We start from the raw sequence: 14,828 nt of genomic DNA on the forward strand, positions 1-14,828 counted from the left end.
CAAAGTAGTGTGGCATCTAGAGTGGTTCATTGCTGTATCAAGTGATTTTTCCGATGTACCTACAGTGCATTTTCTTAAAGAGCAGGTACAGTCTGGTTCATGCCTGTAAACATAGAATTGTATTTATGTCTTATTAAATTGTACTTTGAATTGATAGTTTCTGCATGTGTGATTCATATTTTTTCCAGCTTCCCATGCACCTTACAAGTGGGATTATTGGCCACATGATGATGTTCGTGCAGAATGCAGATTTGTGGGTCTGACTAATCTTGGAGCAACGTGCTACTTAGCATCCACTATCCAGCAGCTCTACATGATACCAGAGGCCAGACAAGCAATCTTTACTGCAAAGGTATGCCGTGGGACCTTACCTTCTTTGTGTGGATTTTTGAAGAAGTTGAAATTCAGGAGCAGAGCAAACACTGGTGAAGTATAGGCTTATTTTGAAGACTTATTTATTGATAAAGGATATTTCTTCAGAACTTTAGTTTGCATTTTATTCAGTTGGATTCTTTTGCTGATGTCTGAAGTGAAGAGGTTTAGTAATATGTTCTTAAGGTGGCATTGTAATAAATAAAATGCATTCTCAAACTCTTATTTCTGTTGCTATATGAGTTTCTTTTCATTTTCTCCCAATTTGCCATTCCATTAGAATAAATGTCATTCTTCTTGAATGTCTATAAAAGTCCCAGAGCATGTATCTTATGCTATCAAAAGTTATAAACAATTCCTGTAAATTACTATACATTAACTTCCAGAAACATTTATTACTTCAAGCTATTTGTTGTAAAAGAGCTTGGTTTGGTCCCGGACATCAGCAGAGCGTATGTAATGTGTGAAATACTAATTGGCAATGACTTCATCGTTTTTTAGTTATTATTAAGTTATTGGTAGCTATCAGCATCACCTAGAATTAGCCATTTGTAAATAAAAATTTAAAACAAAAATAAAAAAAATAAAAGAGGGAAGCTGCTGGTCTGCATTTGAATTGCATTCTATAGAGGTTTGATCAGAACTCCCACAATATCTATGAATTGAAAAATACTGCTCCAAAATATCTAGTATTTTTAGAAAAATTACTAGTAAATTTTTAGAAACTAGACTTCAGTAAAAAAAAAAAAAGTTTAATATAGACATGACAAAAAATTAGTAGGCAGTGCTTTATATATAAGAGTGAAATAGTGTTGTGGGTTCTTGTACACAATCATTTTTCTTTACTGTCCATAAAAAAAGTGGTTAGGGGGGTTTATTTAAAAAGGTGAATGTTTCATCTTTTTAAAAGCTTTTTTTGGAAAGTTCTTAGCAATAAGATAAAATCTGCTTTTATTAATTTCTCTTAGTATTCAGAAGATATGAAACACAAGACCACTCTACTGGAACTCCAAAAAATGTTTACATACTTAATGGTAGGTGCAAAAGAGGAAATTTTATAAAGTATTCTATTTTCCTAAAAGAGAAAAAGTAAGAAAAATGTAACTGGCTGTGTAAATGAATGTCTTAAATAGGTTTTATCCGCTTAAAAGCTGCTACTCAGAAAATCATTGTTGTGATAGTTTTCGGGAAGGGGCAGTGTAAATCATAATCTAAGATAGGTTTTAATATTGGGCAATAGTCAGCAAGCATCATCTTGCAAATGTTAGTGATTGTTTACTGTTTTCTTTAAAAAATGTGTGTGAAGTGAATCTATGGGGATAATCAGGCTCAGCTTCCACAGTCTGAGCATCAAAAAACTTTCACACCCACCACGCACCTGACATTATCCTCAGGTGAACACAGGGTGTTTACCAGAGCTATGGAACTTGATTTACAAGTGAGTTGCAAGTGTGAAAATCAAATCTGCTTTTTAGTTACAGTCGTGGTGTATCTGCTATCAGGCTGTACCTTGTATGGACAGCCTGTGCACTTACATTGCTACATCTCTGAGTGGCCCAGGAGCTCCCTGGTCAGGCTTCACCTTGGATGCAATAATGATGTGAAGCATTCTGAGCATTATTCTTGGTTTAATCATTAAACAATTTGTTTGCTTTAGTTTCCCCAGTGATAAAATAAAACATATTGGCGTTGTTAATTGCATTTTCCTTGCTCCAAAATTTTAAAGGTTATTCTATTGAAATAAAAGATTAAAAAACAACTAAAAAGTTTTTGTATTGACTAACAAAATTGAGGCAATTTACAGGTGTTCACTGTTGTTAAAGTCATTGAAATAATGAAAAATAAAACTGAGAGTTTAGTAGTTTGGTTCTTGGCATTGACTTTTTTGAAGAAAATCATAACCACTTCAGAGAGAAATAAAGCAAAGGAATTTAGGTATGTGGTGTCTCCCATGAATCAGAGAAAAAATACATCTAGGTATTTACATAAGCACAAAATAATACAGGAACATAAAATCATATGAAGATTGTTTAAAAATTGTTAAAATCTTGAAGAAAAGAAGGAATTACCTTTCAAAAGAAAGGTAATATTTACAGGAAGCACTGTCTTATCACACATCCTTTAAAGAAAATAGTATCAATATCATTGTTTACAAGAACAAAGTTGTGCATTCCCAGTTTGCAAGACAGTGGGATGGGGGATGAATTCTAAACAATTGGTTTATACTGGAAATTCTTTCCTCTGACTGAAGACTTGCAGCTGAAACCTAGATGATACAGTTTTACTCCTTACAGAAGTCTGGATAAGAATTAAGCACTTGACGAGGTTTAAGTCAGTGATGTCCAGGAATCCATAAATACAGGCTGATGTTCCTGATACTGTATTTTGTATCTGAGCAGATATGCAGAAACTAAACATGTCACATCTTCAGTCAAGTTGTATCATTGTAATGGTTTGTTTTATTAAGTATTATCTAATAATATTCCATTTTAAAATTATATTTTAATAATTAATATAATGATAGTGAAAAACTGCTTTACCTTTCATCAGAGGCGTTTAAGCACTCAACAACTTTGTTGCCTGATATGCATATGGAGATACTGTATGTAAAAGCGTGGTTTTAAATAGACATTTGTATATGTATATTCAGTGTATTTGTATAACTTCAAAATGTGAGTATTTATATTGATTTGTTTTGCTTGATTTTTTTACCTAAAGGAAAGTGAATGTAAGGCATACAATCCAAGGCCATTCTGTAAAACTTATACCATGGATAAGCAGCCACTGAACACAGGAGAGCAGAAAGATATGACTGAATTCTTCACTGACCTAATAACAAAAATAGAAGAAATGTCTCCAGAACTGGTGAGTTACCAGGAGGGAGCAAAAGGGAGCTTGAAAACTTAAGGGATTTCTTTGACAGAATTTATTAATTCCTTCACAGAAAAATACAGTGAAAAGTCTGTTTGGAGGTGTTATCACAAATAATGTTGTTTCTTTGGTAAGTATTCCTTCTCTGTTCTTATCTTTTCAAGTTTATTTTTTAACTTCTTTTTTTATTTTTAACCCCTCAAAATGATTATTTCATTGTTTTTCTTTCACTGCTGTAATTTAGGACTGTGAGCATGTAAGTCAGACTGCTGAGGAGTTCTACACAGTAAGATGTCAGGTCGCTGATATGAAGAATATTTATGTGAGTAATGCCAGCCTGTGTACCATAGATCACAATTATAAGAGGGTGCAGTTAAAGATTGGAGACTTTGCAGTATGTAGTTGAATATGTTGATGCTTTCTGTATCTCTAGTTTTAGTGTATTTTCTAGGTTGATATTTTGAGTTAATATTGTTGAACTGTTTCATTTTTTCAGTATAACATGTTATCAGCTGGTGCCATTTGGAATTCACTAAAGACTGTGTCACAGTCAGCAATCATTATTTACTCTATCCCCTTCTGTTTTTAAAAATGCTATGGCCGTTTTTAGATGAGAGAATTGTAAATGTCAAAACATTCAATATAAACATAGACTGTTGCTTAATGAGTTAATTTAAGACTTAGAACCAAAATTATTTCAGTCTTTTGAGATTTTAAAAAAACTATTAATTTCCACACTTGGAATTTGAATTTAAAGCACTTGAATTCTCTGAGACAGCTTTGGTGTACAATAATTCTCAGTTGTTTCCTTAATTTTGTGTTTTGTTTTTCTGGAACAATTTTAGATGCTTTTCTTAATTGAGTCACATGTTCTTTTTGCAAACTTTTTGGTGCCTTTGCTCATCTTTCTTACAGAACTTACGAAAAAGGTAATTAAACTTACTGTAACATTGAGAGAGAGAGAGGTTTCTAAAGCAGGCCATGTAAGCACAAGATACAAATATATGAATTTATTTTAAGTTCCTTTTTATTGCATGTAGGAATCTCTTGATGAAGTAACTATTAAAGATACCTTGGAAGGTGACAACATGTATACATGTTCTCATTGTGGAAAGAAAGTGCGGGCTGAAAAAAGGTATGATTAAGAATAATTTTTCTTTTTATTCAATTACTGAAATTACCATTTGATTCAGAGAGTTTTTTAGATTAAATAGGTCTGGTTTCATTCAGTTTGCTACTGAATCAAGCCTATGTGGATGTGGTCCCTGTGGAAGTGAGCCCATAACTAGGAAATCAGAGCTCCAAGACGTAGAATATTAGGTAACTTAGAAGATCACCAAGACAGAAAAATATTCATGACCTTTTAAAAAATAGATAGAAGTTTTTAATTAGTACCTTTGAAATCTGTTATTTTCCCTAGTTTTAAAAGATAAATTCCTTAATACTTCACTACTTGTTCATTACACAGGATAAATGTGTAGGTTTCATCAGTTCCCAAATTTCTGCAATAAAAATTAGTAGTTCTGAAAATATTTCCTTAATTTTTAAAGTTCTACCAATAATAAGGAAACTAAATAAAAGTTTTATGTTTTCTTTTATTGCAACTAACAAAATTTTAGAGATTTAAAACCTCATAGTTTATTTTGTACCTTTTAGAAAAGATGCGTGAGATTAGTCTCTTGAAAGCCATTGATGTGAAGTTTATGACACCAAATAAAAGATAATTTCTGCATTGAAATTTGTCATTTACAAGAAAGTAGTTCTGTCTAATGAGGGGATTTGCATTGTTAAATTGATTTCTCATTTTAGAAAACTGTCAATCATACCATGTGAGCAAATTTCATATTTCTTCTAAGGCATGATGGTGAGCTAAACGGAATCGTTTGATAGCCTAAATTTTACCTTTCTGCTGACAGTTAGACTGCCCTGCTCTAGGGCATTACGATTGCTGAATTTTATGTTTATGTGATGTGGCAAAAGATTTCCAAGGTTGTTTGAAATAAATGTGTTTAAAATATTTGTGAAAATAAAATTCTACCTACTGTGTTTTGGTAAGTTATGGTTATTTCTAATCCTCTAGGGCATGTTTTAAGAAACTGCCTCGTATCTTAAGCTTCAACACAATGAGATATACATTTAATATGGTAACCATGATGAAGGAGAAAGTCAACACACATTTTTCATTCCCTTTACGTTTGGATATGACACCTTACACTGAAGATTTCCTCATGGGAAAAAATGACAGAAAAGAAGGTATGCAGCATAAAATAAATTCAACAGGCTTTGTCTCTTTTGTCTGCGTACCACTTTCTATATACATATGCAAACAAGTAATGGTTTTCTTTTTAAGGAAACAAAATTAAACAATAAGCTTTAATCAACTTATATTCCAAAAGTCACGTTTTTTATTTAATATGAGAAAAAAAGCTAATTATTTTTCTTTCATACACTGTTCAAGTTCAGTTATTTTTAAGTTTGTTTTTAAAACATGGAAGAGATTACATGTTATTAGTTTGTCACTGACCTATTTGAATTTACAAGGTAAGGCTTGAACTTCAGCAACTGGCTAACTGCCCTCATAAATAACATGTGCTAACTTGGAATAACTTAGTTATTAGTCCTTATCTCTTCAATAGTGATGCTTTCAAAAAAACTGTTGCTGCTTCACAAGAGTTGGGATCTATGCTGCTTGTTCTAGATATGCAATTTTTGGCTGTAATCATTGTGGAGTGCTGAAAAGAAAAAAAAATTAAGTGCAGCTACAGGAAACATGTAATATTGACATTCAAGTGTTTAGGAAATAACTGATTTTATATTATTATAATTATTTCAGGTTTTAAGGAAGATGGTGAATATTTGAGAGAAACTGAAAGTTACGAATACGATCTGATAGGTGTAACAGTTCATACAGGAACAGCAGATGGTGGGCATTACTACAGTTTTATCAGAGATATAGTCAATCCCCATGCTTACAAAAACAACAAATGGTGAGTAACACACAGCAACATTTTGTAATTCCTTACGTTTCAATAAGTGCAACTTGTTGACGTTGTCAGACACAGTTGTATAGGAGGGTAGGTGCTGTAAGTTCCTCTCAAAGGTACTAGATGTTAGAAGTTAATAGGTATAGGTGTAAGAATATTAATGTTAGCATACAAGTTTGTTTTACTATAATAGTTGTGGGGTGTCTTGGACACAGTGGCAGCAGGAGAATGTCCATGATAGCCTCACATTACGACTAATGCTTATTTCCTGGCCTAAATGTCAGTGACTATTTTATCTCTAGAAACACACAGTAAGATTTAAGATTGTCCTTCATAAAATCCATTTGTTACCTTTAGTGAGTATGCAGCTACATTTATGATTGTAGAACGCAGTCCTTTTCATGTTGTTCATGTTCAGTGAAATAGTGGTTTGAATTTTTCTTCCCTTGAAACTCATTGCACTCCATGGGGAAGAAGTGGTGTTACAGTACCTAGGTTATCTAAATCTGTTTTTACTGTGCTCTTCGTATGTGGAATTGTTTTCACATTTGATTTTTAAGTTTATCTAGCTGGTTATCTCTTCCTATTGGCTAACTCCTCATAGATGGAATTTACAGCAACAGACTGGGATATTTTACAGCATTTGTTTTTCTATCTCGTCTTTTCAAATATAAAAAGAAAAAAAAGATCTTATCATAAATTCTATGCCCTTTTTTTTAACAATTATTAATTGATTTTTTTAAACTATGACATCTGCTTCTAATTTGGAAACTTCTGCATATTTTGGCTATATCATGGTTGTGAGGAGGAAGGAAAGTTGGGAAAAGTAGCCTGGGAAAGGGATGAGACAAAGGCAAGGAAAGGAGAAGAGTCTTGCAAGGTGACATAAGAAGTCAGGGATCTCTGCCTGCCATTTCTGGATGTCAGGTTCTCATCTGAGACCCTGAAACAGGAAACAAGATTTCCTTTCATCCAGTTCTATACAATAGCTAGCTGGAGTATTTTTTAAACAGTTCTAACTTGTGAACCAGCACCTGCTCCATAATAGTGTACCATCTTCTCTGCCTTTTTCTAGTTTCAGTTATACTGTTACAGGGAATGTTTTTCCTCTTCATAATAGATTGGAAAAGGAAAGGTAAATCTTCTTGGCTGCATTAAACCCTGCCTGTACCAGCATTGACTGGAAAAGAATATGTCTTTTGATACAAAGAAAAACGAAGAACTGTTGAAATACTGACTCCCTGGTCTTACAGAAAGGAAGGCATTTTTGGGATCAGTTTTTAGTTTGCTGTGATTAAAACAACACATTAGAAATTAAAAGGAATACCTAAATCAAAATAATAATTTTAAGTACTTGATATGCCTTATTTGCCCTTAAAGACAAACAGCAGTCATTTCAAAACCTTAACTGTTTTACAGGTATCTTTTCAATGATGCTGAAGTAAAACCATTTGATTCTGCCCAGCTTGCTTCAGAATGTTTTGGTGGAGAAATGACTGTAAGTTAATGTTTTTCATTTTTGTCGTATTCAACCATTCCTGTGTGTGTTTTGAAGACTTTTGTGAAGGATTCTATAGTGTTTGTCTTCAATCTGCCATCTGTTGTGAATGCATATGAAACAGAAGTGTTAGCTGGGTTTTATTAAGCTTTTGACACCTTTGTTGTGCAAGTGATACTTTTTTATGTTCATGTAGATAGCTGTCCTTCCACCACTGATCTCTTCAAAGGGTGTCCACCTCTTTTGGGGGATGAAAGACTTGGCAGAGTAAATGCTTCCAGGCTGGTGATGCAAGCTCTCTAGTTTTTCTCTATTTTTTGCAGAATAGAAGTTAAGCCAATAAGGAGAAGGATCTTAATTTCTCCTGTACCAATTATCATAATATTTAATCTATGATTATGAATCCAGATATTTCTATGGAGCTTGCATGAGGTAGAGATCACAGTATTGCATACAAATTCTGAAAAATCAGAATAGGCCACCATAGAAGAAAAATAAGAAGACTCATTCAAGCAAGAAATACTCAGCAGCTTCTCTGTATATGTCCTAAAATAGTTTGCTTGCACATTTGCCTCACACTGTCAATAATCAGGCCATTCAAACTGCTTGTAAATAATTGTTTTATTTTTTTCTTGACAGACAAAAACTTACGATTCTGTTACTGATAAATTTATGGACTTCTCTTTTGAAAAGGTATTTCTCTTCTAAACACTTACTCTATGATTATATTTGTACTTTCATGATTTATTTTTCAAAGCAAAAATTATACAGATGTTTTTTTCTTAAAGACACACAGTGCTTACATGCTGTTTTATAAACGGATGGAACCAGAGGAGGAAAATGGCAAAGACTACAAATTTGATGTTTCATCAGAATTGCTGGAGGTACAAGTTGATTTGTTTTAACACTGATTTTAAAATACTGTAGGAAATACTAAACAAATCAGGAATCTGAATAAGGAGAGGAAAGAAAGTGTAACAAAGATCAGTAAGATGACAGTCCTTTCATTTAGCTGTCTTCCTTAGGTAAATGTTACATGATAGGAAGTAAACTAAGATTTACACTGTATGTAAATTTTAGATTTTTTTTTATTCTGTCTTCTGTTTTTTAAATCATATATCTGAATCATTCTGCTTCGTATGTGTAAAAGTGGCAGAGCACTGCTTGTTGGGGTTTTTTTGAGTGCTTATCAACATTTTCTGAACAGTTGCAATATTACAGGAAGTATTTTTCTTAACCACCATCATTTTCATTCTTCAGTTCTTCAGCAACTTACTGCTTTGAGGGGGAACGGAGTAAGAGAATAGTTCCCGCTGTTTGTACTTTAGCTCTTTTGTTGTGAAATTCTAAGTAAAAGCAAGAAAAGATTGTGATTATTTGTGCTTAGGATGGAGAGCATCAGTTGGAAAAGGATCCCTTCCTCCTCATACTCAAGAGTAGCCCAGGTGTTTGTAAAAGGGGAAGGGGGAGCAAAACTCCCAGGAAGAGCTCCCCTGTTATTCTCAGGCTACTCTTAGAGTAGGACTGTAACGTAAAGATACTATTTAAGCCATTTCTGGTCTGAGGAATTGGAAGAGGCAGCACACAGGAGCAGACTATTTCACTGGCATCTCGCTGTGCTAGATAAGAGTCCCAGAATGGGATTTATGAGACATTCTCCCTTTTCATCACCTGAAAAGCCAGTTTCACTGCTCCCTCCAGCCAGAAGTATTGCTTTATCATCTGTCACATTAGGTTCTTAACTTTAAAAGACTCTTCATCCCTATCCATCAAATCAGATTGTACTTTTTATCCTTATCAGTCTTAAAAATAGTAATAGATATTGTCAGAGTTAAATTTGTAAACAGAATATGAAAAATGCTGCAGATTTGGTCAAAAACATTTTTGGTGAAAAACATTAACCTTTTTTGGTTAATAATGGAGAGTCAAATCTTAACTCCTGAAGAATGTATCAAAAGTTCACAGAGCTTACCAGACTTTGATGCTGAACTTCAACCTTTAGACATAGCTGGTGAGGCTGCTGGACAGTTTAACTGACTTGAATTAGTGAAAGTATGTATCTAGAGAGGGGGTTTTGCCTTTTTAAAGTTATTACACTATCCCACAAATCAAAATCTGGTATTAGACTGTGGATCTTGTCTAATGTGTTTGACCAGTTCTCAAAATTTCAGCCTAGAAATGTAAGTAAGTTGTAAAACTGAGATCACAGAAAGAAGAAAAGTATCTGAGCTCTGTTCTGCAGTCATATGGCCAGCAAAACTAATATTCACTATAATATGAATACAACTTTGAGCCAATCCTTTAAAGAAAGTATTTCCAGAAGTACTTTTTCATAAGAAAAACCTTATTTTCTTAGCCATGGCAGGCATTTAAATATTCTTATCATGTTTATGTAGTGAAATAAACTGGTTTCTTGTATCTGATGTTAGCATTTTTTCTTCAGTGGATATGGCATGATAACATGCAGTTCCTTCAAGACAAGAACATTTTTGAACATACATATTTTGGGTAAGTTTTTCTTTAAAAATGTAATATTAATACTTCTTTTCTTCTTGCAGATTTTCATTATGTATTTTAATTAACAAATAAAATTACTGACTCTAGGTTTATGTGGCAGTTGTGTAGTAGCATCCCAAGCACACTACCAGATCCAAAAGCAGTTTCCCTGATGACAGCAAAAGTAAGTACTTCAAAAGTATTTTGTGCTTATTTTAAATTGTGCCTTGTTTACGTTTAAATTCATGCATTCTATAATTAATTTTGCTATTTTTTTTCCAGCTAAGCACTTCCTTTGTACTAGAGACATTCATTCATTCAAAGGAAAAGGTATTCTATTTACTTGTAAATTCTCATTAAGTAATTGCATGAATATAGCAAAAAGTGTGTCAATATTTTTAAGTGTGATTTAGAAATGTATGACAGATCTTGTGTTCTTTTTGTTTGAAAACTCCTGGGTAATCAAATCTTAAACTCTGCAAAGAGGAGTGTTTACCACTAAGCAGCAATTGTGCTCATTAATTTTTAAGTTATAAATGCTAATGTGAACAGTAAGAACATTCTATTTTATTTGGAACGTCTTTGCTCTTGATCAGATTTTACTTATTTTTAATCTATGATGGCATAATGCTACTAACTCTAGATTATCTGGAATTAGTAAGAATATGTAATAATGTGTAATTGGACAATTAGTTTAAATGCATAGGTACTACTTCCATTAGTTTCAATCTGTGTACTTTTACTTTTATGTAGGTGCAACGTATTACTAGTTCATAAAATGCTTAGTGTTTGTAACTGTATTCCTAAGATTTAGTGTTCTAACTGACTTCAGAAATGTTGGAAGATTAAGTTGCAATTTATTATTTTAAATTACAGTTTTCTCTGTATTTCTCTTTACAGCCTACAATGCTTCAGTGGATTGAACTTTTAACAAAACAGTTTAATAACAGTCAGGCAGCTTGTGAAGTAAGTGACTTAGGAACTCAGCAAAGTACAAACCAACTTTCTATGTATTGTTTAACTTTCCTGGAGGTTCGTATCCCTGGAATATTTTAGACTATGAACTACTGTATTTGGCATATTGTGCACTGTGCAATGAAATCCTTTTTGAATACTGCAGATTCTGGGGAATTACTTGACTTTAATTTTCAGAAGCCTATGGCGAGACCAAAGGCTGAAGCAATTTTGTCACTAGAATTAGAAGACATACAGTATCACAACCTCTTTAATTGATTATTACCTACAGATTTGTGTAATGAAGAGGTATTTAAATGAAATAGTACAAGGGAAGTGGAAAGATGGACTAAGGTTTAAGGATTAGAATGGCAGGGATTCGAGTTAAATGCGAGAGAAGAGGACAGTAAGGGAGGGGCTGTGGTGCAAGGGAAAGAAATAAGAAAGCTAAGGTTGGACTTAGCTGAAAACAAATGTAGCATTCGAATGCCTTCTTGATGAAGTTAAGGATCATCTACCCAGTGTGTAGAAAGACTAGAGACTCCTAGAAGTAGGACAAAAAATGGAGGAATGTTTTTTCTATGAAGTTTTTTAGGACTTTGCTTGAAGGGAGTCTGGGGCAAAGTGGAGAGAGAGTAAGAACCTACTGTCAAATGAATTCTCTGTGGTGTTGGTGAAAACAATTTTGAGATTCTGAAGGAAAATTTGTGATAGACATTCTGTGATAGTTTAAATGTACTATAATATATATAATACATATAATGTACTATAATATATATATATATAATATATACTGTGTCCTGCATTAGGCTTTATTCAGTAGGAAATAGTTAAATTCATTGTTCTTTTATAAATTGATTCTAGGTTGTTAAATTATTGTGTAACGGTGTTTGGGTGATACAGTTCTGTTAGTATGGTGCAGTCCTAAGATGCGTATAGTGACTGAAGTCTTCTAATATAGTAAAAAATGCCCAAGTACAATTAAAATAAAGATTGACAAATTGGATTATTTAAACTGTCTTTTGTTATGAGTAATACAAAATTTGTGGAGTCAGAATACTCAGCTGTATTATTTCTCGAGTCTAACTTTGAATGAATCATTCTCTGTTATTTTTATACATTTCCTGTCCCTGGGGGTAGCAGGGCTATTCTGCATTTTAAAATATGGAAGGGATGTAGTTTGGGTGCTACATTCTTGTTTAAGCCTATTCCAATTATAGAAATTATTTCCATTTACACTTCTTTGTAAACATGATATTTTATTCTTTGACATCACTTACCAGGATAAGTGTGTCTTTTCTGAGAATTAAATAGTGGCATGCAGACCCCAGGGATAAGAAGATGCTGGATATAAATTTATTTTGATGTTTACTCCTGTTGACCATTACTCCTTTCTTGTCATGCACTGAAGACAGTTAGATTTCCCTTGGATTAATACTTGCTTATTCCTTAATAAAAGTAACATCAATTTCTCTTCAGACTTTATTGTCATGCAAAAAGAAGACTGGACTAGAACAAGTTTGGAACAAAACTAACTAAGTATGTATCTTCTGCAGTGGTTTTTGGATCGTATGGCTGATGATGATTGGTGGCCAATGCAGATTCTAATAAAGTGTCCCAATCAGATTGTGAGACAGGTAAGAAAAAATGTTCCTTTTTAAGTCAAGTGACCACTTGACCCGTGAACAGAAATGGGCAGTTATTGTGACACATGCAATCATTCTGGAAGTTTTTATTAATACCTGTAATTATCTCATTGGTTTTTATTCTTGCATGTGATTTAGAAGAAATCTCTGGCCAGGGGAGCTTTGTTGTTTGAAGTAAAATCAATGTTACTGTAGTGCTGTAGTTGTACAATTAAGATCACAAAATGTCACATTAGATAGAAATTAAGGTTTCTACAGCGCCCACATGATCTCTACAAGTTCGAACATTTTACATTAAAATTGTTTTTCTTCTGACTACGTTGAACAGTGATGTGTCAAGATACACATTCAGAAAACAAAATAATATAATTACTTATATTCACTGCTCCTGATGGAAAGCTTCCCTTCTAAACTCCTGCCTTTGGGCTTTGTAGATAGATTTAATTTTATATCACAAAGTTTTGTTAATACCTTTTACTGGAAATGTTTAAAATTCAGAAAAACCTGCATTACTATATTTGGATATTCACATATAATAATACTATTAATAGTTTTACTTATAAGTATACTTTCATTGCAAGTTGTTTAGGTAAAAACTTTAGCAATTGCTTTGTCTCACATGAAGCTTTTAGTTGTTTTCACTTCATTGATTATTAAAGTAATATTTTCATGTAGATCTATACCTAGTTTCTGTATGCAACCCAATAAAGGAATATATTTCATGAGAGAACTCCGTGCAGGATCTTAGGGCGAGCTGCTAAACCTTGATGAATGTTTTATAAATTAAAAATTACTGAAAGGAATTTTCTTAAAATTTTCATATAAATTGTCACAGCTAGAGACACACGAAAAAAGCATCTTGCAAAAAGTATTCAAACATTTCAGAAAACAAGGGCTGAGGAACAAATAATGTCTATGAGCAGCAGTTGTAAGTCATGTTTCAGTAGTGTGCAGTGCACATCAATATTAAAAACTAGTTTTAGCATTCCTCCATCAGATCTGTTTATAAAACCAGGTTTGACTTTCCTGTTACAATACACTATGTCAGTACACCAAGAAATGGAACATGGGCTTCTCAACCTCAACTTTAACTTCAAATCAGGTAGAGTAGGAAGTAGTACTACGAGACAGAATTTTCTTTGTGTAGAAAATGTTGACATATATGTAAAAGAATGAACATGTGGAGTTCATTTACTTATGCATTTGCAGATGTTCCAGCGTTTGTGCATTCATGTGATACAGAGACTGAGGCCAGTGCATGCACATCTTTATCTCCAGCCAGGAATGGAGGACTGGTAAAATAATAACACCTGAAAATTACTATTTGTTACATGCATTACAGAAACCACTTTTGTTTAATGGCGCATTCAAAATGGTCTTGTAAACCTAAAATAGTAATGTTTTAATTGTTCTTTTCCCAAAATGCTCTGGCTTATTAAAAAATGTTATTCTTATTGGAAAAGGGAGTGGCTAAAGCTACATTGTTTGGAACATTTATTCCCCTAGACTAGATTATCAGCCTAATCTTTTCATTGCTAGTAATATGCTGCAAGTATAGGTCTCACTACTGTTACATGAGGATCCAATTTACGGAGACATATATAAGTACAAATTTTAATTTGTACAAATTTAATTACAAATTTAATTACAGTAAAGGGTGTTGGAAATGGGAGTCTAGACCAGTGTAATATAGCCAAATCACAGTTTTTGTGAAAAAGTTGGGGAAAAAATTTGGGTTCTGTTTTGTTCTACTAATTACCTAGAAGGCTGTCACTTTGTCTCTCAAGTTATGAAATATTTATTCTTGATACATAATGAGAAGAAGAAAGTGGTTTTTTTCTTTCATCTCTTCCATTAAGAAAAAATGACAGAATTTGTAAGGAGTATACTGCCATTGCAAAATTCAGGATTTGAAGATACATTTTGGGTGGCAAAAAAAACTTAGTTCATTTTCTCTAAAAGCCTTCCTATAAAAGACTGTATGACTTGTAGTAAACATCCATCTTT

General features: G+C 33.1%; 1 protein-coding gene across 2 annotated transcripts in view; it reads left to right on the forward strand.

The window, feature by feature from the left end:
* USP34 (ubiquitin specific peptidase 34) overlaps positions 1-14,828 on the forward strand; it is a 124,871-nt gene that overhangs the window by 87,536 nt on the left and 22,507 nt on the right. For both annotated transcript variants that reach the window (XM_030446954.1, XM_030446955.1), the window contains exons 43-59: positions 189-352; positions 1,341-1,406; positions 3,091-3,237; positions 3,317-3,373; positions 3,488-3,565; positions 4,284-4,378; positions 5,324-5,496; positions 6,077-6,230; positions 7,647-7,725; positions 8,365-8,418; positions 8,514-8,609; positions 10,169-10,233; positions 10,330-10,405; positions 10,504-10,551; positions 11,122-11,187; positions 12,732-12,812; positions 14,031-14,116. In XM_030446954.1, the coding sequence (XP_030302814.1) occupies positions 189-352; positions 1,341-1,406; positions 3,091-3,237; positions 3,317-3,373; positions 3,488-3,565; positions 4,284-4,378; positions 5,324-5,496; positions 6,077-6,230; positions 7,647-7,725; positions 8,365-8,418; positions 8,514-8,609; positions 10,169-10,233; positions 10,330-10,405; positions 10,504-10,551; positions 11,122-11,187; positions 12,732-12,812; positions 14,031-14,116 (1,585 nt within the window). The remainder of the gene's footprint in view (positions 1-188; positions 353-1,340; positions 1,407-3,090; positions 3,238-3,316; positions 3,374-3,487; positions 3,566-4,283; positions 4,379-5,323; positions 5,497-6,076; positions 6,231-7,646; positions 7,726-8,364; positions 8,419-8,513; positions 8,610-10,168; positions 10,234-10,329; positions 10,406-10,503; positions 10,552-11,121; positions 11,188-12,731; positions 12,813-14,030; positions 14,117-14,828) is intronic.

This window comes from Calypte anna, chromosome 3, assembly GCF_003957555.1.
Source record: "Calypte anna isolate BGI_N300 chromosome 3, bCalAnn1_v1.p, whole genome shotgun sequence".
In the NCBI taxonomy this organism is placed as follows: domain Eukaryota; kingdom Metazoa; phylum Chordata; class Aves; order Apodiformes; family Trochilidae; genus Calypte; species Calypte anna.